Genomic DNA, 25,391 nt, shown 5'->3' on the forward strand with positions numbered 1-25,391 from the left:
GTGATGCATTTGGGAGGCTAAATTAAGACAATTAACTGATTAAGCTCTGAATCTGTATTTGTTAAGCGGTGAGCACATTCTCTTCAATCATCTCGTTCCTTGATAAAACCAAAGCCATTAGAAAACTTGTTGCAGCTTCAATTTTAATTGAATTGGCAGAACAAGTAGCCTAGCTCTTCAATCGATTATTCTTGAATTGGGGAATTTACGAAGAGCACTTTAAGGCAGCACCTAATCAGAGGTGAACCGAGCAGCCGTTGATGATTTTAAATTTGCCAACGTTTCGCACTTATATTAACGTTAGCTGAATTTGTCAGGTAACCTGCCACATTTTATACGCTGGAATTTGAGACACACGAATATGTCGTCTCTTTTTATAAGCCTGTTGTATTTTAGAACATTTAAGTAAAGTTAGTCAATGATTCTATAATGCTAACAGCAAGAAACTAGCTAATAGCAATGAAGTAGTATGTTTATTTGCTACCATTAAGCTAGCTAGCACACAGAGGTTTCACTGTGTTGTAGCTACAGATAATTCGCCTTTTTCTAATCGTTTATTTTGTATCCCAAGAGAACACAGACCTAGCTAGTACAAATATATAAACACAATACTTGTGAGCTGTGTCTCCCTCTAGTGTCCAAATACTGTAACGTTATGTGTATTAATACTTCCTATGACCATTTTGTGTAACTTAACGTTAACTTAGTCATGAGATGATAACCTAACGTTGAGAAATGTAACGTACTTTTAATTATTCATCACCATTTATTTATTTCTTCCTCTAATTTTTGCATCTTTTATGGTAAAACATCATTTTATATTTAAGAGAGTTTCCCAGTCCAAGTAACATTACTCATAAAGCAGAGTGGCTACTGTCAGCAACGGTGGAAGAAGAACTCGGATCTTTACTTTACTCTGTTACAAGTAGCTAGCTAGGCATTCAAAATCTTACTTAAGTACCAAACTATAAGCATCAAAATATACTTGGGGGAGTGGTAGTAGTGGTAGGGGGTTAAGGAAGCGAGCTTGGGACCAGGAGGGCGCCGGTTCAATCTCCAGACCGGCAGGATAAAATCTGGGTGGGGAAAGTGAAAGAGCAGCGCTTGTCCCTCATTACCACCACTGAGGTGCCCTTGAGCAAGGCCCTTAACCTCAACGGCTCCAGTGGAGCTGCTCAGTGGCCAGCAGATCAGACTGTGGTTGTACTGGGCAGCTTCCAGGTATGAATGGGCAACTGTGTGAATGTGATCAGGTCGTTGTTGCAAATGAGAAATTGTTCTCAATCGACTTACCTGGATAAATAAAGGTTACAAAAATAAATTACCAAAAGTAAAAGTACTCATGATTTCAGAATAATACACATTATATTATTGGATTATAATTATTGTATAGTGTTCATTTTATTATTGTAGCTGGTAAAGGTGGGGCTAATTTAGTTTTTTTTTTATACTACTGGGTCTATAACACTACTTAATCTATAAAAATGTATTTTAAGTCATCAGTTGATTTTTCTTTTGTATTTATAATTTAAATCTGCAAAGTAACTAGTAATTAAAGCATTTAAAAATAAATTAAGTGGAGTAAAAAAGTACAATATTTGCCTCTAAAATGTAGCTAGTGGACTAGAAGTATAAAGTAGCATTCAATGGCAATACTCAAGTTAAGTACAAGTACCTCATACTTGTACTTATACAGAACTTAGTAATTTAAAATGTAGTTACCTTCCACCACTGGTATAAATTTGGTGAGCTGATATTTGACTTATTTCACTAAATCAAATGGAACAGAATAAACAGGAAACGGATGAATTGCTGCCAGAACATAACTTCTCAGCTTCAGCCACAGGTTTACATATAATAATATTTATTTATTGTGTATAGGTTTGCAAACAAATTGCATCATAATTCAAAGAGGAGCATTAATCAAATCCAGAGATCATTAAAAGCTATTTACACAGCCAGTTTGTACACTGATATTGAAACATACTGTTGATATATTTTTACTGTAGCAAATTAGGTTCTAAGCAAAAATATTAATACAAAATATAGTTGCAGCAGTACACTTGCTTTGTTTGGTCATAAGCATTTCATTTCAGCTTTGCATTGTTATTGTTTCTTTACATTTTCTTTTGCAGCAACAAGAATATTCTGGTGATACATGTACATATTCATTTTTCTGTCATATACTGCCCAATTGTATTGTAAGTGCTCTCTAATGTCAACTTAATAGCAAAATTATTGTAAACATATTTTGGAATGTCAGTAACATTGATTGATTTTTGCAACAGTCTTGTTCAAATAAAGCATTTTAAAATCAAAAGCACTTCTGATTATCATCTGATAAATAAGAGCACAAGTAAGTTGGATCACTTTTGTTGTACATAAAAACTATGAAACAAGAAATATAAGTTTTGATAAGCAAAATACATGGCTTACTTTAGTTCTGTACCACAATAAGCATGGATATTTGGTGAAGTCCTGTCAGGATTTGCAGTAAGGGCACTGAGTTACACAGTTTATTACCAAGTGAATCACATTGTCAGTGAACTAGCCTACATTAATCCATCTCTTCATAGGTCAACAACATGCAACCAGGGATTGAAGTTATCACCTGAACACTAACTGACTGTTTCCTGTGATTGGTAAGTTGAACTTGCAAACAATCTTTCCAGTTGCCAACCTATTTTCTATCTCACCTCTCTGTTACAGTGACATTCAGAAACCCACCAGCCACTGAGGCTGGATAATGAGGAATTGTAAATTTAGACATAATTCCCATCAAGTTATTTCACTTGTCGGCTCCATCAAAGAACCTCATTTTGTCAGAGTGCACAGACTCTCTCAGTCGTTGAATGGATGAAGCTGTCTCACCTAAGATGGGCTCAGAAGAGTCAAACATACTTGTGATTTGTTTAGTTATTACAATTGTTTCTTTGCTTTCACTTCTTTCAGTTGATGTTTCCCTAACTAAATGCCTCTCGAAGACCGTTTTCTTGCTGCTTTGTGAATCCTCGACAGTCCACGATGCAGCTTCGTTAGCCTCTGATTCTAGGGGAAGGCCTTCAGCTGATTGGATTTGGACAGCAGTGAGTAGCTTGGCACGCTGTGCCTCTGGGGTGGCTTGTATATTTGATGTAATGACATGTATTTTTCCTGATTCCAGTCTGAGCGTGTCTTCTGATGAAGATGAAACTCCAGATGACAGAATGGTGATTTTCTCAGGCAAGTTGGGCTCAACCGAGATGAGCTCAGTTCTTGTGGTGGAAGTAATAATGTTACTGTGCATCTCTCCAAGCCCTGTAGCAGCGTTAGGTTCAGAGTATTTGACAGTTACCTTGGTTGGAGAAGATAAGGACAGGCCAACATGCTCACTTGTCATTGCAGAGCTAATATCAGCAAAGGCGTCTGATGACTGGACTGAAAAGGTGGGGCTTATTTCCTCAACTGTTCCCTCTACTGGGGTCTTTTCATCCTTATGCGTGTCTTTTTCAGAAATCTTGGCAGGTTCTGATGGGGAGGACAGTCCAAACTTGGGGAATTTAAACCAACCTGTCCTCTCAGGACTTTTGGTAGTAGTTTCCTTTTCTTTTGCCTCTAACTGCTTTCCACTGGTTTTATCGGTTTCATGAACATCCTTTGATGTTTCAAGATTTTCTTCTGTTTTTGGAACATCAAATTCAACATCAATATTCTTGAGGATCTCACCAAATGATGTCAAAGTCACTTTTGCTGATTTACTCAATCCTTTTGGCTCTACTTCCATTTCCACCTGATCTTCTTTGCATTCTGTGTCAACAGGCACATGTTCATCTTCAGGGTTGGGTCTTGAGAAACTCAGCTTTGGCATTTTAAATGATGGTAGTTTGAATTTACTTGGAGACCCAATATCCACACTTTCAGTCTCAGTCTTCAGCGTTTCAGAACCTGTTATTGCTTCTTTAGACACATCTGTTTTAATATCAACACTTGGACCTTTGATATTGACAGTAACATCCTCCTTTAGTTTAGCTCCATCCGTTTCAGCAACTTTGTCTGCATCGGGTACTCCTGCTGTGACATCATAGGTTGCAACTCCAAATTTGGGCATTTTCAATGTTGGCATTTTAAATTTCAGTGGTGATCCTCCAACACCTTTTGACTTAGCTTCAGACTCGGAAGCTTTCATTTCCACACTAGCTGAAGATTCTTTGACTTCAGTTTCAGGGAGTTTGACCTCTGCTTTAACTTCTGGCAGTGTGATGCCTACATCTTTCTGTGATGCATTTACATCTTGTTCAGGTCCTTTTGCTTTTGTTAGTGCAATACCGAACTTTGGCAATTTAAACTTGCTTTCTTGTCCATCATGTTCAGCTTCAAGCTCAGGAGCTTTCATTTTAATTTCAGGTTGCTTCACTATCACTTCTCTTTCTGGAAGAGAAACATCAACATCTGGAAGCTCAGCACTGACTTCAGGTTCTTTAACACTTGACTTTGAAAAAGAAAATCTGGGTAGTGTAAATGTTTTTTTTTTCAAGTTTTCATTAAGTTCTGCAGCAGATGGCTCTTCCATTGAAATAGCCCCTGAAAGCCCTTGGACTTCTGCTTTGGCCTCTGGTGATGTAACATCAACTTTGGGTGTTTCAAGGTTTACATCCGCATCAGGGGCTTTCCCACCTGTCTTTGAAAATGAAAATTTTGGAAATGACCAGTTTGGTCGTTTCAACTTGTTTTCAACATCAACTGTTGGTGCATCTGGTATTAAAATAGCACCTTCAGATTCTTTGACTTCAACATTGGGCAGTTTGATTTCAGCTTTAGCTTCTGGGAGTGTGACATCTACATCTTTCTTTGTTAAACTTAAATCAAGTTCAGTTCCTTTAACTTTGGGCATGGAGATGCCAAACTTTGGCATTTTAAACTTGCTTCGTGACCCTTCAAGTTCGCTTCCTTCAGCTTTCACATCTACAGATCGGCCTTCAGTGTCAATGCTGGGTGCAGTGACATCCACTGTAGCTCCATCAATTTTAATGTCTTTGTCCACATCAGGTACTTCCACACTGACCTTTGGAGTAGCAGCTCCAAATTTGGGTAATGTGAATGTTGGCATTTTAAGTTTTGATGGTGATCCTTCAACATTACCTGTTTGAGCTTCAATCTCAGGAGCTTTAATTTCCACTGTAGCAGACGGTTGTTTTATTTTGACATCCGGAAGTTGAACTTCAGCTTTGGCTTCTGGGAGTTTGACATCTACATCTTTCTTTGATAAGCTCAAATCGATTTCTGGCCCTTTTACCTTGGGCATGGAGATGCCAAACTTTGGCATTTTAAACTTGCTTCCTGATCCTTCAGTTTCACTTCCTTTAGCTTTCACATCTACAGATAGGCCTTTAGTGTCAATGCTGGGTCCAGTGACATCCACTGTAGCTCCATCAATTTTAATATCTTTGTCCACATCAGGTACTTCCACACTGACCTTTGGAGTAGCAGCTCCAAATTTGGGTAATGTGAATGTTGGCATTTTAAGTTTTGATGGTGATCCTTCAACATTACCTGTTTGAGCTTCAATCTCAGGAGCTTTAATTTCCACTGTAGCAGACGGTTGTTTTATTTTGACATCCGGAAGTTGAACTTCAGCTTTGGCTTCTGGGAGTTTGACATCTACATCTTTCTTTGATAAGCTCAAATCAATTTCTGGCCCTTTTACCTTGGGCATGGAGATGCCAAACTTTGGCATTTTAAACTTGCTTCCTGATCCTTCAGTTTCACTTCCTTTAGCTTTCACATCTACAGATAGGCCTTTAGTGTCAATGCTGGGTGCAGTGACATCCGCTGTAGCTCCATCAATTTGAATGTCTTTGTCCACATCAGGTACTTCCACGCTGACCTTTGGAGTAGCACCTCCAAATTTGGGTAATGTGAATGTTGGCATTTTAAGTTTTGATGGTGATCCTTCAACATTACCTGTTTGAGCTTCAATCTCAGGAGCTTTAATTTCCACTGTAGCAGACTGTTGTTTTATTTTGACATTTGGAAGTTGAACTTCAGCTTTGGCTTCTGGGAGTTTGACATCTACATCTTTCTTTGATAAGCTCAAATCAATTTCAGGCCCTTTTACTTTGGGCATTGAGAAGCCAAACAGTGGCATTTTAAATTTGCTTTCCTGCCCCTCTAATTCTACATCACCTTCTGGTGGCTTAAGCTCCACTTCAGGTTGTTTGACTTCCACATTTCCTTTCGGAAGAGAAACATCATCTGGGAGACTGACATCATCTTTAGACTCTTTTGAACTTTGCTTTGAAAATGAAAATTTGGGTAATGAAAATCTTGGCTTTTTCAATTTGGCATCAAGGTCTGTAGTGGGTGCCCCCTCTATTGAAGTACCTGAGGATTCTTTGGTATCAATATCTGGAAGTTGTATGTCTGTTTTGGCCTCTAATGATGCAATGTCTACTTTTGGGACATCAAGGTTGACATCAGCCTCAGGGGCTTTAACGTTTGTTTTTGAAAATGAAAATCTTGGCAATGTCCAGCTTGTCTTTCTCAACTTGCCATCACCCTCTATCATTGGTGCCTGTGAGACTGAAATTGAACCATCAGACTCTTTGGGTAATGTGAATGTTGGCATTTTTAATTTGGATGGTGATCCTTCAACATTACTTGTCTGAACATCACTTCCAGGAGCTTTGATTTCTACTTTGGCAGAAGATTCTTTTAGTTCAACATGAGGGAGTTTGATTCCAGCTTTGGCTTCTGGTAGAGTCACATCTACATCTATCTTTGATAAGTCTAAATCAATGTCAGGCCGTTTGATTTGAGGCCCAGAAAAACCAAGACTTGGCAGTTTAAACATGCTTCCTTTTCCTTCATGTTCAGTTCCTGTAGTTTTAATATCTATTGATGGGCCTTCAGTGCCAATGCTGGGTGCTGCAATGTCAACTGCAAGAACCTCTTCAGGAATTTTAATGTCATCTCCATCAATTTTGACGTCTCTGTCTCTGTCGGGCACCTCTACAGTGGCACTTGGAGTACCAACTCCAAATTTTGGTAATTTGAATGTCGGCATTTTCAATTTTGATGGTGATCCTTCTGAACCCTTTGTTGCAATCTTTATCTCAGGAGCTTTAATTTCCACTTCAGACTCTTTGACTGCAACATTGGGAAGTTCAATTTTAGCTTTAGCTTCTGGTAATGGGATATCTACATCTTTCTTTGATAAGCTCAAATCGATTTCTGGCCCTTTTACCTTGGACATTGAGATGCCAAACTTTGGCATTTTAAACTTGCTTCCTGATCCTTCAAATTGACTTCCTTTAGCTTTCACATCTACAGATAGGCCTTCAGTGTCAATGCTGGGTGCAGTGACATCCACTGTAGCTCCATCAATTTTAATATCTTTGTCCACATCAGGTACTTCCACACTGACCTTTGGAGTAGCAGCTCCAAATTTGGGTAATGTGAATGTTGGCATTTTAAGTTTTGACGGTGATCCTTCAGTATTACCTGTATGAGCTTCCATCTCAGGAGCTTTAATTTGCACTGCAGGTTGTTTTATTTTGACATCTGAAAGTTGAACTTCAGCTTTGGCTTCTGGGAGTGTAACATCCACATCTTTCTTTGATAAGCTCAAATCAATTTCAGGCCCTTTAATCTTTGGCATTGAGATGCCAAACTTTGGCATTTTAAACCTACTTCCTTGCCCATCAACTTCTGCTTCATACTCTGGTAGTTTCATATCCACTTCCCCTCCTTTCACTTCCACCTCTCCTTCTGGAATTGCAACATTTGCATCCTGAAGACTGGCATCAACTTCTGGGGCCTTAACACTTGTTTTTGAAAAAGAAAATCTGGGCAGTGAAAACCTTGGTTTTTTCAGTTTGGCATCTACCTCAATATCTGGTTGTTGCTCTATCACAGCACTGCCTGAAGGCTTTTTGACTTCAACCTCTGGCAGATGGACCTCTGCTTTAACTTCTGGTACATCAACATCTGTGTGTGGCACAGATATGTGCATGTCAGCTCCATCAATTTGGATTTCCGTGTCTATATCAGGTAGTTCAGTGCTGACATTTGGAGTTGCAGCTCCAAATTTTGGGAATTTGAATGTTGGCAATTGAAATTTTGATGGTGATCCTTTTACACTGCTTAATTGAGCTTCAATCTCAGGAGCTTTAATTTCCACTTTAGCAGAAGGTTCTTTGAGTTCAACATCGGGGAGATTGACTTCAGCTTTGGCGTCTGGTAGTGTGAAGTCTACATCTTTCTTTGATAAGCTGAAATCAATTTCAGGTCCTTTCACTTTTGGCATTGAGATTCCAAACTTTGGCATTTTGAACTTGCCTCCTTGCCCATCAATTTCTGCTTCACACTCTGATGGTTTCATATCCACAGCAATTTTAGAAGCTTCTGGGAGTTCAACATCATCTTTAGCCTCTGGTAGTGTTACATCTACATCTTTCTTGGGGAAGCTTAAATCAATTTCAGGTCCTTTTACTTTTGGCATTTTGATTCCAAACTTTGGCATTTGAAACTTGCCTCTGTGTCCTTCAAGTTCAACATCAGTGTGCAGAGGTTTGATTTTCACTTCAGGTTTTTTAACCTCCACCCTTTCCTCTGGAATCAAAACCTCTGCTTTTCCAAGACTGGCATCAATTTTAGGGGTCTCTGGGAGTTTGAGCTCAGTTTTAGTCTCTGGTAGTGTGATATCTGTGTCTTTCTTTGATAAACTTACATCTACATCAGGCCCTTTTACTTTAGGCATAGAGAAACTGAAATTTGGCATTTTGAATTTTGAAGGTGATCCTTCTGTATCTTTAGCTAAAACCTCAATCACAGGCGCTTTCATTTCTACTTCGGCAGAAGGTTGTTTTAGTTCAACATCAGGGAAGTTGACATCTGCTTTTGCTTCTGGTATTCTGACATCTATATCTTTCTTTGATAAGCCAAGATGAAATTCAGGTCCTTTTACCTTTGGCATGGACATTCCAAACTTTGGCATTTTGAACTCGCTTCCTTGTCCTTTAACTTCTGTCTGCAAAGGTTTAACGTCCAGCTCAGCTTCTTCAGCTTTGGCCTTAGCCTCTGGAATCAAAACATTCACTTCCACCTTTCCCTCTGGAATTGCAACTTTTGCATCTTGAAGACTGGCATCAACTTCTGGGGACTTAACACTTGGTTTTGAAAAAGAAAATCTGGGCAGTGAAAACCTTGTTTTTTTCAGTTTGGCATCAACCTCAACACCTTGCTGTTGCTTTGTTACAACACTGCCTGATGGCTTTTTGACTTCAACCTCTGGAAGATGGACCTCAGCTTTAACTTCTGGAACATCAACATCTGTGTGTGGCACAGATATGTGCATGTCAGCTCCATCAGTTTTGATTTCTGTGTCTATATCAGGTAGTTCAGTGGTGACATTTGGAGTTGCAGCTCCAAATTTAGGAAATTTGAATGTTGGCAATTGAAATTTTGATGGTGATCCTTTTACACTGCTTAATTGAGCTTCAATCTCAGGAGCTTTAATTTCCACTTTAGCAGAAGGTTCTTTGAGTTCAACATCGGGGAGATTGACTTCAGCTTTGGCGTCTGGTAGTGTGAAGTCTACATCTTTCTTTGATAAGCTGAAATCAATTTCAGGTCCTTTCACTTTTGGCATTGAGATTCCAAACTTTGGCATTTTGAACTTGCCTCCTTGCCCATCAATTTCTGCTTCACACTCTGATGGTTTCATATCCACAGCAATTTTAGAAGCTTCTGGGAGTTCAACATCATCTTTAGCCTCTGGTAGTGTTACATCTACATCTTTCTTGGGGAAGCTTAAATCAATTTCAGGTCCTTTTACTTTTGGCATTTTGATTCCAAACTTTGGCATTTGAAACTTGCCTCTGTGTCCTTCAAGTTCAACGTCAGTGTGCAGAGGTTTGATTTTCACTTCAGGTTTTTTAACCTCCACCCTTTCCTCTGGAATCAAAACCTCTGCTTTTCCAAGACTGGCATCAATTTTAGGGGTCTCTGGGAGTTTGAGCTCAGTTTTAGTCTCTGTTAGTGTGATATCTGTGTCTTTCTTTGATAAACTTACATCTACATCAGGCCCTTTTACTTTAGGCATAGAGAAACTGAAATTTGGCATTTTGAATTTTGAAGGTGATCCTTCTGTATCTTTAGCTAAAACCTCAATCACAGGAGCTTTCATTTCTACTTCGGCAGAAGGTTGTTTTAGTTCAACATCAGGGAAGTTGACATCTGCTTTTGCTTCTGGTATTCTGACATCTATATCTTTCTTTGATAAGCCAAGATGAAATTCAGGTCCTTTTACCTTTGGCATGGACATTCCAAACTTTGGCATTTTGAACTCGCTTCCTTGTCCTTTAACTTCGGTCTGCAAAGGTTTAACGTCCAGCTCAGCTTCTTCAACTTTGGCCTTAGCCTCTGGAATCAAAACATTCACTTCCATCTTTCCCTCTGGAATTGCAACTTTTGCATCTTGAAGACTGGCATCAACTTCTGGGGACTTAACACTTGGTTTTGAAAAAGAAAATCTGGGCAGTGAAAACCTTGTTTTTTTCAGTTTGGCATCAACCTCAACACCTTGCTGTTGCTCTGTTACAACACTGCCTGATGGCGTTTTGACTTCAACCTCTGGCAGATGGACCTCAGCTTTAACTTTTGGTACATCAACATCTGTGTGTGGCACAGATATGTGCATGTCAGCTCCATCAGTTTTGATTTCTGTGTCTATATCATGTAGTTCAGTGCTGACATTTGGAGTTGCAGCTCCAAATTTAGGAAATTTGAATGTTGGCAATTGAAATTTTGATGGTGATCCTTTTACACTGCTTAATTGAGCTTCAGTATCAGGAGCTTTAATTTCCACTTTAGCAGAAGATTCTTTGAGTTCAACATCGGGGAGATTGACTTCAGCTTTGGCGTCTGGTAGTGTGAAGTCTACATCTTTCTTTGATAAGCTGAAATCAATTTCAGGTCCTTTCACTTTTGGCATTGAGATTCCAAACTTTGGCATTTTGAACTTGCCTCCTTGCCCATCAATTTCTGCTTCATACTCTGGTAATTTCATATCCACAGCAATTTTAGAAGCTTCTGGGAGTTCAACATCAGCTTTAGCCTCTGGTAGTGTTACATCTACATCTTTCTTGGGGAAGCTTAAATCAATTTCAGGTCCTTTTACTTTTGGCATTTTGATTCCAAACTTTGGCATTTGAAACTTGCCTCTGTGTCCTTCAAGTTCAACGTCAGTGTGCAGAGGTTTGATTTTCACTTCAGGTTTTTTAACCTCCACCCTTTCCTCTGGAATGAAAACCTCTGCTTTTCCAAGACTGGCATCAATTTTAGGGGTCTCTGGGAGTTTGAGCTCAGTTTTAGTCTCTGGTAGTGTGATATCTGTGTCTTTCTTTGATAAACTTACATCTATATCAGGCCCTTTTACTTTAGGCATAGAGAAACTGAAATTTGGCATTTTGAATTTTGAAGGTGATCCTTCTGTATCTTTAGCTAAAACCTCAATCACAGGAGCTTTCATTTCTACTTCGGCAGAAGGTTGTTTTAGTTCAACATCAGGGAAGTTGACATCTGCTTTTGCTTCTGGTATTCTGACATCTATATCTTTCTTTGATAAGCCAAGATGAAATTCAGGTCCTTTTACCTTTGGCATGGACATTCCAAACTTTGGCATTTTGAACTCGCTTCCTTGTCCTTTAACTTCTCTCTGCAAAGGTTTAACGTCCAGCTCAGCTTTTTCAACTTTGGCCTTAGCCTCTGGAATCAAAACATTCACTTCCACCTTTCCCTCTGGAATTGCAACTTTTGCATCTTGAAGACTGGCATCAACTTCTGGGGACTTAACACTTGGTTTTGAAAAAGAAAATCTGGGCAGTGAAAACCTTGTTTTTTTCAGTTTGGCATCAACCTCAACACCTTGCTGTTGCTCTGTTACAACACTGCCTGATGGCTTTTTGACTTCAACCTCTGGCAGATGGACCTCTGCTTTAACTTCTGGTACATCAACATCTGTGTGTGGCACAGATATGTGCATGTCAGCTCCATCAGTTTTGATCTCTGTGTCTATATCAGGTAGTTTAGCGCTGACATTTGGAGTGGTAACTCCAAATTTTGGGAATTTGAATGTTGGCAATTGAAATTTTGATGGTGATCCTTTCACACTGCTTAATTGAGTTTCAATCTCTGGAGCCTTAATTTCCACTTTAGCAGAAGGTTCTTTGAGTTCAACATCTGGGAGATTGACTTCAGCTTTGGCGTCTGGTAGTGTGAAGTCTACATCTTTCTTTGATAAGCTGAAATCAATTTCAGGTCCTTTCACTTTTGGCATTGAGATTCCAAACTTTGGTATTTTGAACTTGCCTCCTTGCCCATCAATTTCTGCTTCATACTCTGGTGATTTCATATCCACAGCAATTTTAGAAGCTTCTGGGAGTTCAACATCAGCTTTAGCCTCTGGTAGTGTTACATCTACATCTTTCTTGGGGAAGCTTAAATCAATTTCAGGTCCTTTTACTTTTGGCATTGTGATTCCAAACTTTGGCATTTGGAACTTGCCTCCATGTCCTTCAATGTCAATGCCAGTTTGCAAAGGTTTGATTTTCACTTCAGGTTTTTTATCCTCCATTTTTGCCTCTGTAATCAAAACCTCTGCTTTTCCAAGACTGACATCGATTTTAGGGGCTTCTGGGAGTTTGATCTCAGCTTTAGTCCCTGGTAATGTGATATCTGTGTCTTTCTTTGATAAGCTTACATCTACATCAGGCCCTTTTACTTTAGGCATAGAGAAACTGAAATTTGGCATTTTGAATTTTGAAGGTGATCCTTCTGTATCTTTAGCTAAAACCTCAATCACAGGAGCTTTCATTTCTACCTTGGCAGAAGGTTGTTTTAGTTCAACATCAGGGAAGTTGACATCTGCTTTTGCTTCTGGTATTCTGACATCTATATCTTTCTTTGATAAGCCAAGATGAAATTCAGGTCCTTTTACCTTTGGCATGGACATTCCAAACTTTGGCATTTTGAACTCGCTTCCTTGTCCTTTAACTTCTGTCTGCAAAGGTTTAACGTCCAGCTCAGCTTCTTCAACTTTGGCCTTAGCCTCTGGAATCAAAACTTCTGCTTTTCCAAGACTGACATCAATTTTAGGGGCATCTGGGTGTTTGACCTCAACCTTTGTCTCTGGTAGTGGGATATCAATATCTCTCTTTGTTAAGCTCAAGTCAAATTCTGGCTCTTTTAATTTTGGCATTTTGATTCCAAACTTTGGCATTTTGAACTTTTCTCCCTTTCCATCAAGCTCACCTTTAGTCTGCATGAACTGCATTTCCACTTCAGGTTTTTTAACCTCCATCTTAGCCTCTGGAATTGAAACATCCACTTTTCCAAGATCAACCTCTGGAAGTTTGACATCAGGTTTTGTCTCTGGTAATTTGACATCTACGTCTTTGTTTGAAAGGCTAACATCCATTTTAGGTCCCTTCACTTTTGGCATGGAGAAACTAAGATGTGGCATTTTAAAGCTTCCTTTCCCATCCTCTTCAATTTCTGTAGTTTTCCTATCTGTTGATAGGCCCTCAATGTCAATGCTGGGTGCTTCAGTGTGAACGTCAGGGAATTTGACATCAGCTTTGGCTGCTGGTAAAGTCCCATCTACATCTTTCTTTGATAGGCTTAAATCAATGTCAGGCCGTTTGATTTGAGGTCCAGAAAAACCGAGACTTGGCAGTTTGAACTTGCTTCCCTTTCCTTCATGTTCAGTTCCTGTAGTTTTAATATCTATTGATGGGCCTTCAATGTCAATGCTGGGTGCTGCAATGTCAACTGCAAGAGCGTCTGAAGGAATTTTAATATCAGCTCCGTCGGTTTTGACATCTTTGTCCATATCAGATACTTCTACAGAAATGTCTGGAGTACCAACTCCAAATTTAGATAGTTTGAATGTCGGCATCTTAAATTTCAATGGTGATCCTTCTGTATCTTTTTCTGTAACTTTTATTTCAGGAGCTTTAATTTCCACTTCAGCAGAGGGTTCGTTTAGTTCAACTTCAGGGACTTTTACTTCAGCTTTGGCTTCTGGTAGTGTCACATCTACATCTTTCTTTGATAAGCTAAAGTGAATTTCAGGTCCTTTTATCTTTGGCATTGTGATTCCAAACTTTGGCATTTGAAATGTGTCTCCTTGTCCTTCCAATTCAACATCAGTCTGCAAAGGTTTGATTTTCACTTCAGGTTTTTTAACTTCCATCTTTGCCTCTTGAAACAAAACTTCTGCTTTTCCAAGACTGGCATCAATTTTAGGGGTTTCTGGGAGTTTGACTTCAGCACCGGCCTCTGGTAGTGTGACATCTACATCTTTCTTTGATGAACTTATATTAAGTTGAGGTCCTTTGACTTTAGGCATAGAGAATCCGAGATGTGGCATTTTAAACTTGCTTCCTTTCCCCTCATGATCAGTTCCTATAGCCTTCATATCAATTGAAGGACCCTTAACGTCAATGCTGGGTGCTTCAATATTAACCACATGCTTATTAATGTCAGCTTTAATGTCTTTGTCCATATCATGTGCTTCCACAGAGACGTTTGGAGTACCAACTCCAAATGCTGGTAGTTTAAATGTCGGCATCTTACATTTTGATGATGATCCTTCAACATCCTGTTGGTAAACTGCAATCTCTGGAGCTTTGACATCTACTTTAATTCCATGTTCTGTATGTTCAACATCAGGAGGTTTGACCTCTGCTTTAGCTTCAGGCAATAGGACATCTACATCTTTCTTTGATAAGCTTAAATCAAATTCAGGCGCTTTAATTTTTGGCATTTTTACACCAAGTTTTGGCATTTTAAGCTTGCCTCCTTGTCCATCAAGTTCCCCTCCAGTCCTCAGAGGTTTGATTTCCAATTCAGGTTTTTCAACTTCCATCTTTTGCTTTGGAATGGAAACATTTATCTTTCCAAGAGTTGCATCAATCTCTGGGGCTTCTGGGAGTTTGACTTCAGCTTTAGCCTCTGGTAGTGTGACACCTACGCCTTTTTTTGATAAGCTCAAATCAATTTCAGGTCCTTTTACTTTTGGCATCGTAATTCCAAACTTTGGCATTTGGAATTTGCCTCCTTGTCCTTCAAGTTCAACGTCAGTGTGCAAAGGTTTGATTTCCACTTCAGGTTTTTTAACTTCCACCTTTGCTTCTGGAATCAAAACCTCTGCCTTTCCAAGACGGGCATCAATTTTAGGGGTCTCTGGGAGTTTGACTTCAGATTTAACCTCTGGTAGTCTGACATCTACATCTTTCTTTGATAAGCTTAAATCAAATTCAGGTCCTTTTAATTTGGGCATTTTAATTCCAAACTTGGGCTCCTTGAACTTGCTTCCTCGTCCCTCAAGTTCACCTTCAGTCTGCCAAGGTTTGACATCCAGTTCAGGCTTTTTGACCTCCATCATTTTCTTTGGAATAGAAACATCTACATTTCCAAGAGTAACCTCAACCTCAGGAATGTCTGGGAGGTCAACCTCAGCTTTTTCTTCTGGTAATGTGAGATCTACATCTTTTTCTGATAGGCTTAAATCAATTTCAGGTCCTTTAACCTTTGGCATAGAGATGCTGAGATTTGGCATTTTAAACTTGCCACTTTTTCCCTCTCTTTCAAGTGTTCTTATATCTGCCCCATCAATCTTTTTATCCTTTTCTGCATCAGGCACATTTATACTGATGTTCTCAGTCACTGCTCCAAATTCGGGCAGTTTGAATGTGTGCTCTTTGTATTCAACACCTTTCACTTCACCTCTGATCTCTGGAAAGGAGATGTCAGACTTTGGGCTTGCAGCAAGGTTAATACCAAAACCTGTCAAACCAACGCCACCATCCTTTTTGTCTGGTGAGCCATCTACTGAATCAATGTATTCAATGCTTTCAATTTCTGGTATTTTGACCTCTGACATGACTTCTCCAATCTTGTTCCTTGTTTCAGTGTTTGACATGTCTTCGTCTTCGAGAAATATAGTCCTTTCTCCTTTTACATTGTCACCTTTTTGCTTTTGTTTTGGCAAGGCAATTCCAATGTCAGGGATTGTTATGTCTGGTTTTGCAATCCCAAAGCTTGTCATTGTTATCTTTGCCTTCTTTGATTTGAGTGTAGCTGCAGATTCATATTCCGATTTAATGCCCTCTGTGCCTTGTGTTTCTTGTGTCTGAAAAATGGCGGCTACTTGTACACTTTCTTTTCCAGGTATTATAAAATGTTCTTTGTCGCTTTGTTTTGGCTCAGTTTTGTATTCCTTTTCAGTTTTTTTAAAATCTACTTTTCTCTCCATTAAAAGCTCCTCTGAGGTTAAATCAGCAGATGTGATCTTTGGTAGTTTGACTGTTGTCTTGGAGATTTCTGGAGAGGCAGTTATGTCAAACTTACTGAAGTGTGCATCATGTTTTGTTTTAGTGGGTGTTTTCACTGATATTCTTTGTGCATTTGCATCTATTACAGTAATTTCTTCAGGAATAGGCACTCCACTCGTGTCAACCTTAGGCAGCTTAAATCCAGGCAATTTTGAAACAGCCTCTTTCACACTGTCAACATCAAATGGCAGTTGTACAGTTTCAGCTTGAATGTCTTCATAATGTCCTGTAAAAACAGCTTTAGGCTCTTTAATTCCTTTGGCTGTGGTCCTCCTAGACATGTCCTCCATACCTGGAATCACAATGTCTTCACGTTTGGGAAGTTCTGTTTTGGAAAGACTGCTTTTTGACAGTCGCTCATAAGGATCTTCTTTCACTTCTGTACCCTCAGTTGTAAACTGCTCAATTTTAGGTGTACATTCTTCAAAATTGACATTCATTTTTGGGATTGTTTCCTCAGTGGCAATGTCACTAAAGCCTATTTTAGGCAGTTTGAATGTTGGACCTGTCTTTGTTTCTGGTTTTTGTTTAACGTCCTTGCCTTTCTTAGTTTTTTCTTCACCCTTCTGTGGAGATTGCCGTATCAATTCAACATCAGATATTTCAAGTTCCACCTTTGGTATACTCATTTCCATCTGTGTTGTCCCTGATTTGGCTGAGATTACCCTTGAACTCTCACTGCTGATTATTTGTGTATTGGCATTAAGTGCAAGTTGATCCCCCTGTAGTTTTGTTTGTGACTTAAAACTTGGGATGGCATCTGATTTTTCATTTCCAGGTTGGTCTGCTATTTCAATACTTGCCCCCAGAGTTTTCAGCCTTTTTGGTGACGATTTTGCTTTTGCATCTTTCTTGTGCGATTTATCCTTTCCCAAAATTTTCATTTTTAATTCAGACCGCTCTTTCTTCTTTTTCTTCCCATCAGGGGACTTGATACCAGAGGGGCTGCCTTGACCTGCCAGAGCCACGGTTAGATCTTCTGTTTTCAAAGTGCTATCTATAGTGATGAGTTCCACCTTGTGTTGAACAGTTTGAGGGTCAGTCAGTTTTTGATAATTTTGCTCACGTCTTAAGTCTTCCACTACTTTCAGATCCTCTGTCGCATAGATTTGAGGTGTTTCTCCTGAGGGGCTTTCAAGGCACTCAGGTGAAACCATCTGCGCAGATGTTGGTGCGTCTGTGTCCTGGTCTTCAGATGAACTTATGCGGCCTCTCTTTGTTAGAACAGAGAGCTTTATTTTATGTTTCTTCTTGCCTTTGAGAGCATCTTGAGATTTTATAGGTGATTCTGTGTCACTTGTGGTGGGGCTAAGCTCAAGCTTTCTTTGCTCATCAGCCTCTGAGGTGCTGTGAGACCTTGTAAAGCGGGACTTCTTTCCTTTTCCAAAGGAGGGAAACTTAGGCCATGAAAAGCGGGCATCACCACGCCTTTTGGTTTTTCCTTGCTCCCTCATTTCTGGAGCATAGACATCTTCCTCCTGTTGAGCAACAGAAATATGAAATGTCAGTTTTATCTTCAATGCTTTTTTTTAAATCACAAAGAGTCTGACAACTTGAAAATAGTTACAGGGATGACGTCAGATTCAATGGCTGTTTCAGTGTCTGTGATGTCTGGTTTGCGTTTCAAGCAGAGCTTCACTCTGTAAGCCTGAGCGTGCTCCAGAATCTGAATGGCATCCTCATATGACACGTTGTCAAAATATACAGTGGCGCTCAGAATCTGATCACCTGCGTAAACAAGAGCAAAATATTTCAGAAGCACACAGATAAGAAGGCTGTCAGGGTCTGTCTGATAAAGGGTAATTATATCAATAAACATGAAAATAACACATGCAGTGTGATTAGTCATTAGACTTTGCAACTTGTGTGTGTGCGTGTGTTAGTAGTATACATTTGTAATGGGATTTGAAAACCTAAACAAAATACAACACAAGATGTAAAATTACCAATGTATCAGTTAGTAGCTTCGGAAAGAAATGTCACTATAATTGTTAATCATTTCCAGCTGCTAGTTTACCTTCTTTTAGTTTCAGACTTTTTGAGGCAGGTGACTCTGGTACCACTTCCTTAATGAATATTCCCTCTTTCCCCCCTCCACCATAAACAAGACCCTCTGCACATCCATCTTTGGCTGTTTTCACTATCAGTCCAGACTCAGGGCTGTGAAACTCCTGCCAACACATTGAAATAGACAGGATAACATCATTTTACCTTTAGCTGTGCTGTTCTCTGCTGCATCAAAGCCTAAAGGGAATCACATATATAGTACAGAGAGGAGAAGGTGGGAATGTCTCACCTTCAGTTTACTCATCTTTGGAGTTGAGCGCTTTTCAAACATGGACCCAAGCCCAGACTTTTTAGTTTTCTTTCCACTCCCACTTTTGTGGTGTGGGTCATGCTCTGCTTCACACTAAAAAAAACAAAAGAGTTTCCACCTCATTCAAACAGAAAAGGTGACGTATATTTCATCAACAGGCTTTAAAAGTTTTTGCACTGAGAGGGAAGGTTTATACTATGGTGGCCGACAGGGGCAAACGTACTGCAACTAAAAAAAAACACATGCAAATAGACCAAACACAAGCTAATTAAGAAAACATCTTCATAAATTTGACAACACATGCGCAGCATTTAGCAAACACGCTGCAAATACACACAACAAAAACAAATACATAAATAAAAGAGAGAGAGAGAGATTCATTATCAATTTCATATGGCTTAATAACTTTTGTTTTTATATTTTCCAGATAATTAGAGCTTGGCAATATATCGATATTATAGCTATATCGTGATATGATACTAGATATCGTCTTAGATTTTGGATATCGTAATATGGCATAAGTGTTGTCTTTTCCTGGTTTTAAAGGCTGCATTACAGTAAAGTTATTTCATTTTCTTAACTTACCAGACTGTTGTAACTGTTCTATTATTTGCCTTTACCCACTTAGCCATTATATCCAAATTACTGATGATTATTTATCAAAAATCTCATTGTGTAAATATTTTGTGAAAGCACCAATAGTCAACACTACAATATCGTTGCGGTATCAATATCGAGGTATTTGGTCAAAAGTATCATGATATTTAATTTTCTCCATATCGCCCAGCCCTACAGACAATACTTATAAAATTATATAAGCCCATCCTAATATTGTGTTAATGTTCATATAACGGTTTGTGTTTTGTCTGATGCTTTGGCAAAAATTTTATTGAAATCTTCATAAAGCCTCTTGAATTGAAAAAATTGAATTGAATTGAGAGAGGTTTGTTTTGGAAACGGGAAGAAATGTGTAGCAAAGAGGTGACCAAAAAAAAACGTGCAGGTTCATTTTTATGTTTGGCCCTTGTCTTTTACAGTATTATAAAAGAGCAACAGGTTAACATAGCTACCGTGTTAGAGACTGACTTCTACAAGAGCTTGTTAGCTAACACTAGTTAGCCCATATATGTTACTGAAAAGTAGAACACTTGAAGGAAAACAAATTATCCACTCTCTCTGACATAACCTCGCCTCCGTTGTGTAATCTGGATGCAGCGTTTTTCTGTTGAATTTGTTTTCAGGGTTTGTTTTCATTTGCATCGTTTCTGTATTTGCATCGTGTTTATATATTTGGTTGTGTTGTGTGTATTTGCAGCGTGTTTACTAAATTCTGCGTTGTCAAATTAATGTAGGTGTTTTCTTAATTTGCTTGTGAATGGTCTATTTGCATGTGTTTTCTTAAATTGCAGGGTGTTTGCCCCTGTCAGCCACCGTGTAATACACTGTAGACATACATTCATACATGGCAGTAGCTTAGAGTCTGAATTAATATTATATATGCAACAGTAAGCAAAACAGAGAGTCTATCTTACACCACACTGTGTTGACTGGGCACAAATACAGAGCCATGATCAAAATAAATGAAGTTTGTACGACGTACAAGCTCTCCATTGTGAGAGTGACGGGGAAATAATTAATGGATGAAAGGTGATAATTTAATAACACCTTAATTTGAGAGAACAAATTATTAAATTGATGGAACAGTTCAGGCATCAGAAAATCCCCTCCACTGCTCAGCAGGCTGTGTACAACAACAGCAAGCTATGTTTCCTCGGAGGCTGCAGCTGCTTTAAGCTTGTGAAGAAAGCAAAAGAGCCAGCAGCAAAACATTTTCCTCTACCAAAGTTTTAGTTTTTAAGGTAGCAGCCAAACACGGCAACATACCAAGCTTAATTACACATACATCTGTTTACACCACCATGTGTACACATTGTGATTACGACATCACAGTAATCGCGACGTATGTTTTAATTGTCCCCAGTGGGTGGGCCCTATATACATTTAGTAAAGAGCATTCAGTAAAACACAGTTTGGGACATTTCTGGTCACTTTTGTATAGTTACCATTATTATAAACTAATAGTAGAATTTGCGTGTGTGAGCAGAGTTTCATGTGGACCAGACACTGATACAATCCAATCACAATCTTCTTCAATTTCACTTTGTTATAGTCATTACAGATGCTTCTTATAATTTGATTTTAGGACACCAATAGTTACAGTATGTGTTAGCATTAATGAGCCGAATACACAAGCTTGCTTCTTTTTCTCACAAGCTTCTTTTTCTAGCTTCATTTGTTTACGGCCTAAACAAAATAGACTGTTGAATCCCAAATAGACTATTGAATGACCCAGTGGGCTTACAAGTATTTAAATAACCAATAAACCCAGTTTCCCCAGTTGAGGTGAGAGATTAAGAGAAAGCCAGTGATATTTGTTGGAGAAACCTGGTTTCTTAATCATCTTTATATTTTAGTGCATATCCAGGTTATTGAAGAGCATGTCAACACGTTCTCTGATTTATTGCTTTGACATGATTTCTCCCTGTAAGCTGGTTTGTTGTGTAACACAGTGGTGTGTTGATGCTCTGTACCTCTTTGTCACTGTCGGTGTATTTTTCACTTTCAGGATACTCCTCGACGGGAGACGATCCTTGAGGGCGCGGTCTCTCTCTCTCTGTGAACTGAGATGGCTCGTCACATGTCTGCGTGGACACAAGGTCAGTCAGCATCAAAACAGTCACATGGTCTTTTTACCCAAACAGTTGTATCATTTCTAAGAGCTATCGTGAAAGTGGAGTCACTTTTAGTCAGACAACTTTTCATCTTATTCTCTTCTTTAGCCACCTGAAAAATGTAGCTGTCATGTAGCTGCACCTGCAGAAAACATGGCTCACAAATTGTGTGATAACAACTTGTTATGCCAAAGCTGCATTAACTGGGTGTTTGGCATTTAACAATTGTCACATTAGTAGTGTTCCTGGGATGGCAATGTTGGCCGGTCCTTCAGTCCAACACTTTGGTCCAGAGCAACATATCTAAAAATGAATTGTTTTTATTCTCATATAATTTGGTACAGTGATTATTGTATTGGATTAATACCAATGACTTTGGTGATCCTGATTTTCACCTAGTAACACCACCACGTCAAACAGTTCATGTGAGTAAATTTCTAAAACTGACTGAAATCCTGTTATTCTCAGCTGTACTTTGTGATTAATGCTAAAATGGCATTCTAACATTAGAATGATAAATATGGACGTCGACTTTTATTCATATCGTATCAGTATTTTTGAAACGTATCAACTTAATAGTTTTGAACCTTCGGATCAAGTAGCTCAAGGAAAGTAAGCTGTGCCAAATTTAGAAGGCTACAGCTGTTATTTGAATGTGTCAGACACACAGAAGTGTCGTATCAGACTAGGTAAAGACAATTGATCGGGACATCCCTAGTGTATATATGTGTATAACATGTTTTCAGTTTTAACATACTGTTTTTCTGTTGATTGAAGCCGAGACTCAAACCTTTAGTGACTGATGAAGAAATCAAACAGACAGACATAATATAAAATATAAATTTTACTGTCACAGTGAAGTCACTCACTGAATCGTCCTCTGTACCAGGCTCTGGTGCTCTCAGCCTTCGACCAGCTGTTCACAAGAAAACACAGAAATAGACAAAACATAAATACCAAAATAACATCCGATTTGACAACTGCTTTTTATAATAGTATTTTAGTAAATAATAGAGCTTCGTTAAACAATATTAAGTATGTAATTACTTGATTTATTGTAGTAAATTATATAAGTATGAAGAGAACACTGTAAAAAATATCAAGCGGAATGCAACACAGAATTTGCAGAAAATGTAAATACACAAAAAACAAAAGTTCAGCACTTGTGTTTATCAGCATTTCTATATTTTAGGCAGTAAACTGAAACTTTCACCCAGTCTGACTCCTGAAAGTTGTTTTGAGGCTCAGAAAGACACTGGCGCTGATGATGATCTTATTTAGAGTTCTTCCTGGCAATAATTCCCCCAGGGACACTCTGTCTCCTTTGTCTGTTAAGTGATCCACTGTATTGATCCACAGATAAGACTCCCAGCACAGCCCCTCAAGGCTGCCAAAAGGAAAAGTCTGACTCCAAATGAATATGGTTACTCACATTATTATTATTACCTGCTCTGATGCCTAACCTCTACTTGATTTGAATCCATTTTAAACGTTCCCCCCTTCACGCCATTTTATCAGGACCAAGGGATGTAGTCCATTTGTTAGTAGATTTTTTGATTAAGATAGAAAATAGCAAATTCCCAAATATAAAAGTTTGCATAAATCAAGGCTTGATGATTGTGGAGAAATAGTGTTGCTGTGTCCTAAACATTTTCTGAGGTTTATAAACCTCATTGGCTAATAAATTCATATCATCAAAAGGCCATCAATTAGCGGATGTCATGCTGTCGAAATAAATATTGAATAAATGTGGTTGCACTCTACATGGAGAATCTAATTATTTACAGATAAAATGTTAAGCATCTGATTAATCTTTTTGTATCGAGGGACAGCTGATAAGGTGTAGGACTAAGACTGATGTCTTTGTAAGTCTTACTGAAGTACTAAACTCCTCAACTCAAATCAGGAAATTGAAGGAAAATGTATAATGTTTGCATCAAGTCCCATAACTTGCAATGCTGCATAGAAAGAGTTGTAGTAAAATTCTTTCACAGTAACAGAGTTCCCAAAAGCATTTACAAAAGTAAAGTTAATCAGTGACCAATCAGAACAAAAACAATATAAAAAACATCAAATAAAAATTCTAAATACTTATGCAGCGTTACTAACCGCTCGGATATTCACGTGTATGCTCAGCATGTCAATAATAAGAAGACAGTGAGTGAGGGTTACACAAAAAGTAATTTACTAGAGGAAAAAAAACATGTTTGCGATATAATCAGCATTTTATCAGTAATTTGAGAGGTTTTTATATTTATTGCTGTCAAAACTCTGTCTCAAAATTGTCTGTATTAAAATAGCAAACATTCTGTGAATTAATTTGAAAACAAACTTTTCAAACTCTTCTGATAAGTATTTGATGCAGAACTTTTTTGGGTTAAATATTTATTTTAAACCCTGAAAAAGTGTTGCATTTTTAAAAAGTGACATAACAATTTTGCAATACTGCAGCACCATAGTTTCTCAACAAACCACCACATAGAAACCCACTGCTCTAATGTATGTCATGTGAAGAGCTCTGACTGCCTGTGTAAGTGTGTTAGAAGACTGTTAAGGCAAAATACTAATGGTATAACAACCTCCTACTGTTTCAGGGTGTGTTGCTGCCTCAAGGTTGATAATTCAAGAAAGTTCAAGGAGCTATCAGATGACATTATAGCTCTGACACTGAAAATATGCCTGAAACACAACCTGCACTGTCATTGTAGACATATATTGGCCTGACACCACAGGATCAGAAATAACACAGAGAACATGTATCTGACAGAAAAGTAGATTCGTTGTGAACTCCGAACGCACCACAGTCTAGACGTGTTGTGAAATACAATAATGAAGTCTCTACAGCTGCCTGCACCACCCTTCTCATTACAATCCATCTCTTTCAGACCAGATATGACTAACAAAAACAAAAACCTCTCATTATGTGGAACCAAAGAACTCACCTACCTGCTGCTGTTATTTTCTTTAACTCCTGAAAATAAACTGCCCTTTAACATTCCTGGTGCGAGTGTGACTGCCAAAGTGGAAAAAGTGATTTGTTCAGTCTCAGATTGACAAAGGAGGCGGGACACTTTTAGGTTGCAGTCATACCTTGTCTGAACTTCTTTCAATCCCAAACTGAATTAAGTCCTCATGTTGACTTTGGTTTACAGACATTGCACCATATATCCCTTAAAAAAACATTTCTCATTAATTGATATCACTCCCCGCTACGTTTTCTTGATTCATTAATGAGGAGGAAGACCATCTTAAACAGCTCCTCCATTTTTGACTGTTTACTTACTTTACTAAAATAACAAAAGAACTAGAAAAGGAACAATTAAAACGACCTAACCGACTTAATCTCAAAACCTTGTAACTTTTGGTTTACATTTATATAAATAGGATTTTGACATCAGAGCAAAATTTTGCAACTCATTTACACACCCATGCACAAAGCATCATTCTATTATTGTCAATGTGAGCATGTTAGCCAGCAGATATTAGCATTCAGCCCAAAGCAAAGTACCAATACTTTGTTACTGTACTCAAGTAGATTTTTCAGATATTTTTACTTTACTTTCTATTTATTTTTGTGCCGACTTTTTACTTTTACTCCTTACATTTTTAACACAAATATCGGTACTTTCTACTCCTTACATTTTACAAAATTGGCTCGTTACTTTAGTTTCAAATTATTTCAGCGGAGTTACTGTTATTATTTTTCGCGTCATCAATATTCAGTCTAATTGGATGGGAATATTTGATGCACCGGCAGCATTGATTTGCAGCAAATCATAGCGGCTTGATGGCAGTAACTTTAGCACATAGTAGTGTGGACGACAACATGATGGAAAATAAAGAAAACGGAGATCCCAGAGATTCGGCAGACAAGCAGTAAGACATTCCCAATCATCCTTGGCCTTATCTGAGAGAGATGTTTGACATAGTAGGCATCAAGAATGACTGTTAGTTGTAAAAAAAGTA

At 38.5% G+C, this 25,391-nt stretch overlaps 1 protein-coding gene and 1 long non-coding RNA gene across 5 annotated transcripts in view; one reads left to right on the top strand and one right to left on the bottom strand.

The window, feature by feature from the left end:
* Window positions 1–214: 214 nt before the first annotated feature.
* The window catches only part of LOC120549536, a 29,653-nt gene continuing 4,476 nt past the window's right edge, over window positions 215–25,391 (top strand). The window contains exons 1-4 of one of the 2 annotated variants that reach the window (XR_005637400.1): window positions 215–317; window positions 2,577–2,642; window positions 2,953–3,086; window positions 21,320–21,410. This is a non-coding gene — a long non-coding RNA (uncharacterized LOC120549536). The remainder of the gene's footprint in view (window positions 318–2,576; window positions 2,643–2,952; window positions 3,087–21,319; window positions 21,411–25,391) is intronic. The other variant, XR_005637401.1, reaches the window with a different exon arrangement.
* Window positions 1,844–25,391, bottom strand: part of LOC120549533 (neuroblast differentiation-associated protein AHNAK-like) — a 28,763-nt gene continuing 5,215 nt past the window's right edge. Inside the window, exons 2-8 of one of the 3 annotated variants that reach the window (XM_039786531.1) lie at window positions 22,295–22,341; window positions 21,285–21,395; window positions 18,673–18,786; window positions 18,394–18,547; window positions 17,944–18,104; window positions 13,103–17,854; window positions 1,844–10,414 (exon numbers count right to left, since the gene is read on the bottom strand). In XM_039786531.1, coding sequence (XP_039642465.1) covers window positions 2,789–10,414; window positions 13,103–17,854; window positions 17,944–18,104; window positions 18,394–18,547; window positions 18,673–18,786; window positions 21,285–21,395; window positions 22,295–22,341 — 12,965 coding nt within the window. In that variant the 3' untranslated portion in view covers window positions 1,844–2,788. Of the gene's footprint in view, window positions 17,855–17,943; window positions 18,105–18,393; window positions 18,548–18,672; window positions 18,787–21,284; window positions 21,396–22,294; window positions 22,342–24,371; window positions 24,377–25,391 lie in introns of those variants that run through there. The other 2 variants (XM_039786530.1, XM_039786529.1) reach the window with 2 other exon arrangements.

The sequence above is a fragment of the Perca fluviatilis genome, chromosome 20 (genome assembly GCF_010015445.1).
Source record: "Perca fluviatilis chromosome 20, GENO_Pfluv_1.0, whole genome shotgun sequence".
NCBI lineage: Eukaryota > Metazoa > Chordata > Actinopteri > Perciformes > Percidae > Perca > Perca fluviatilis.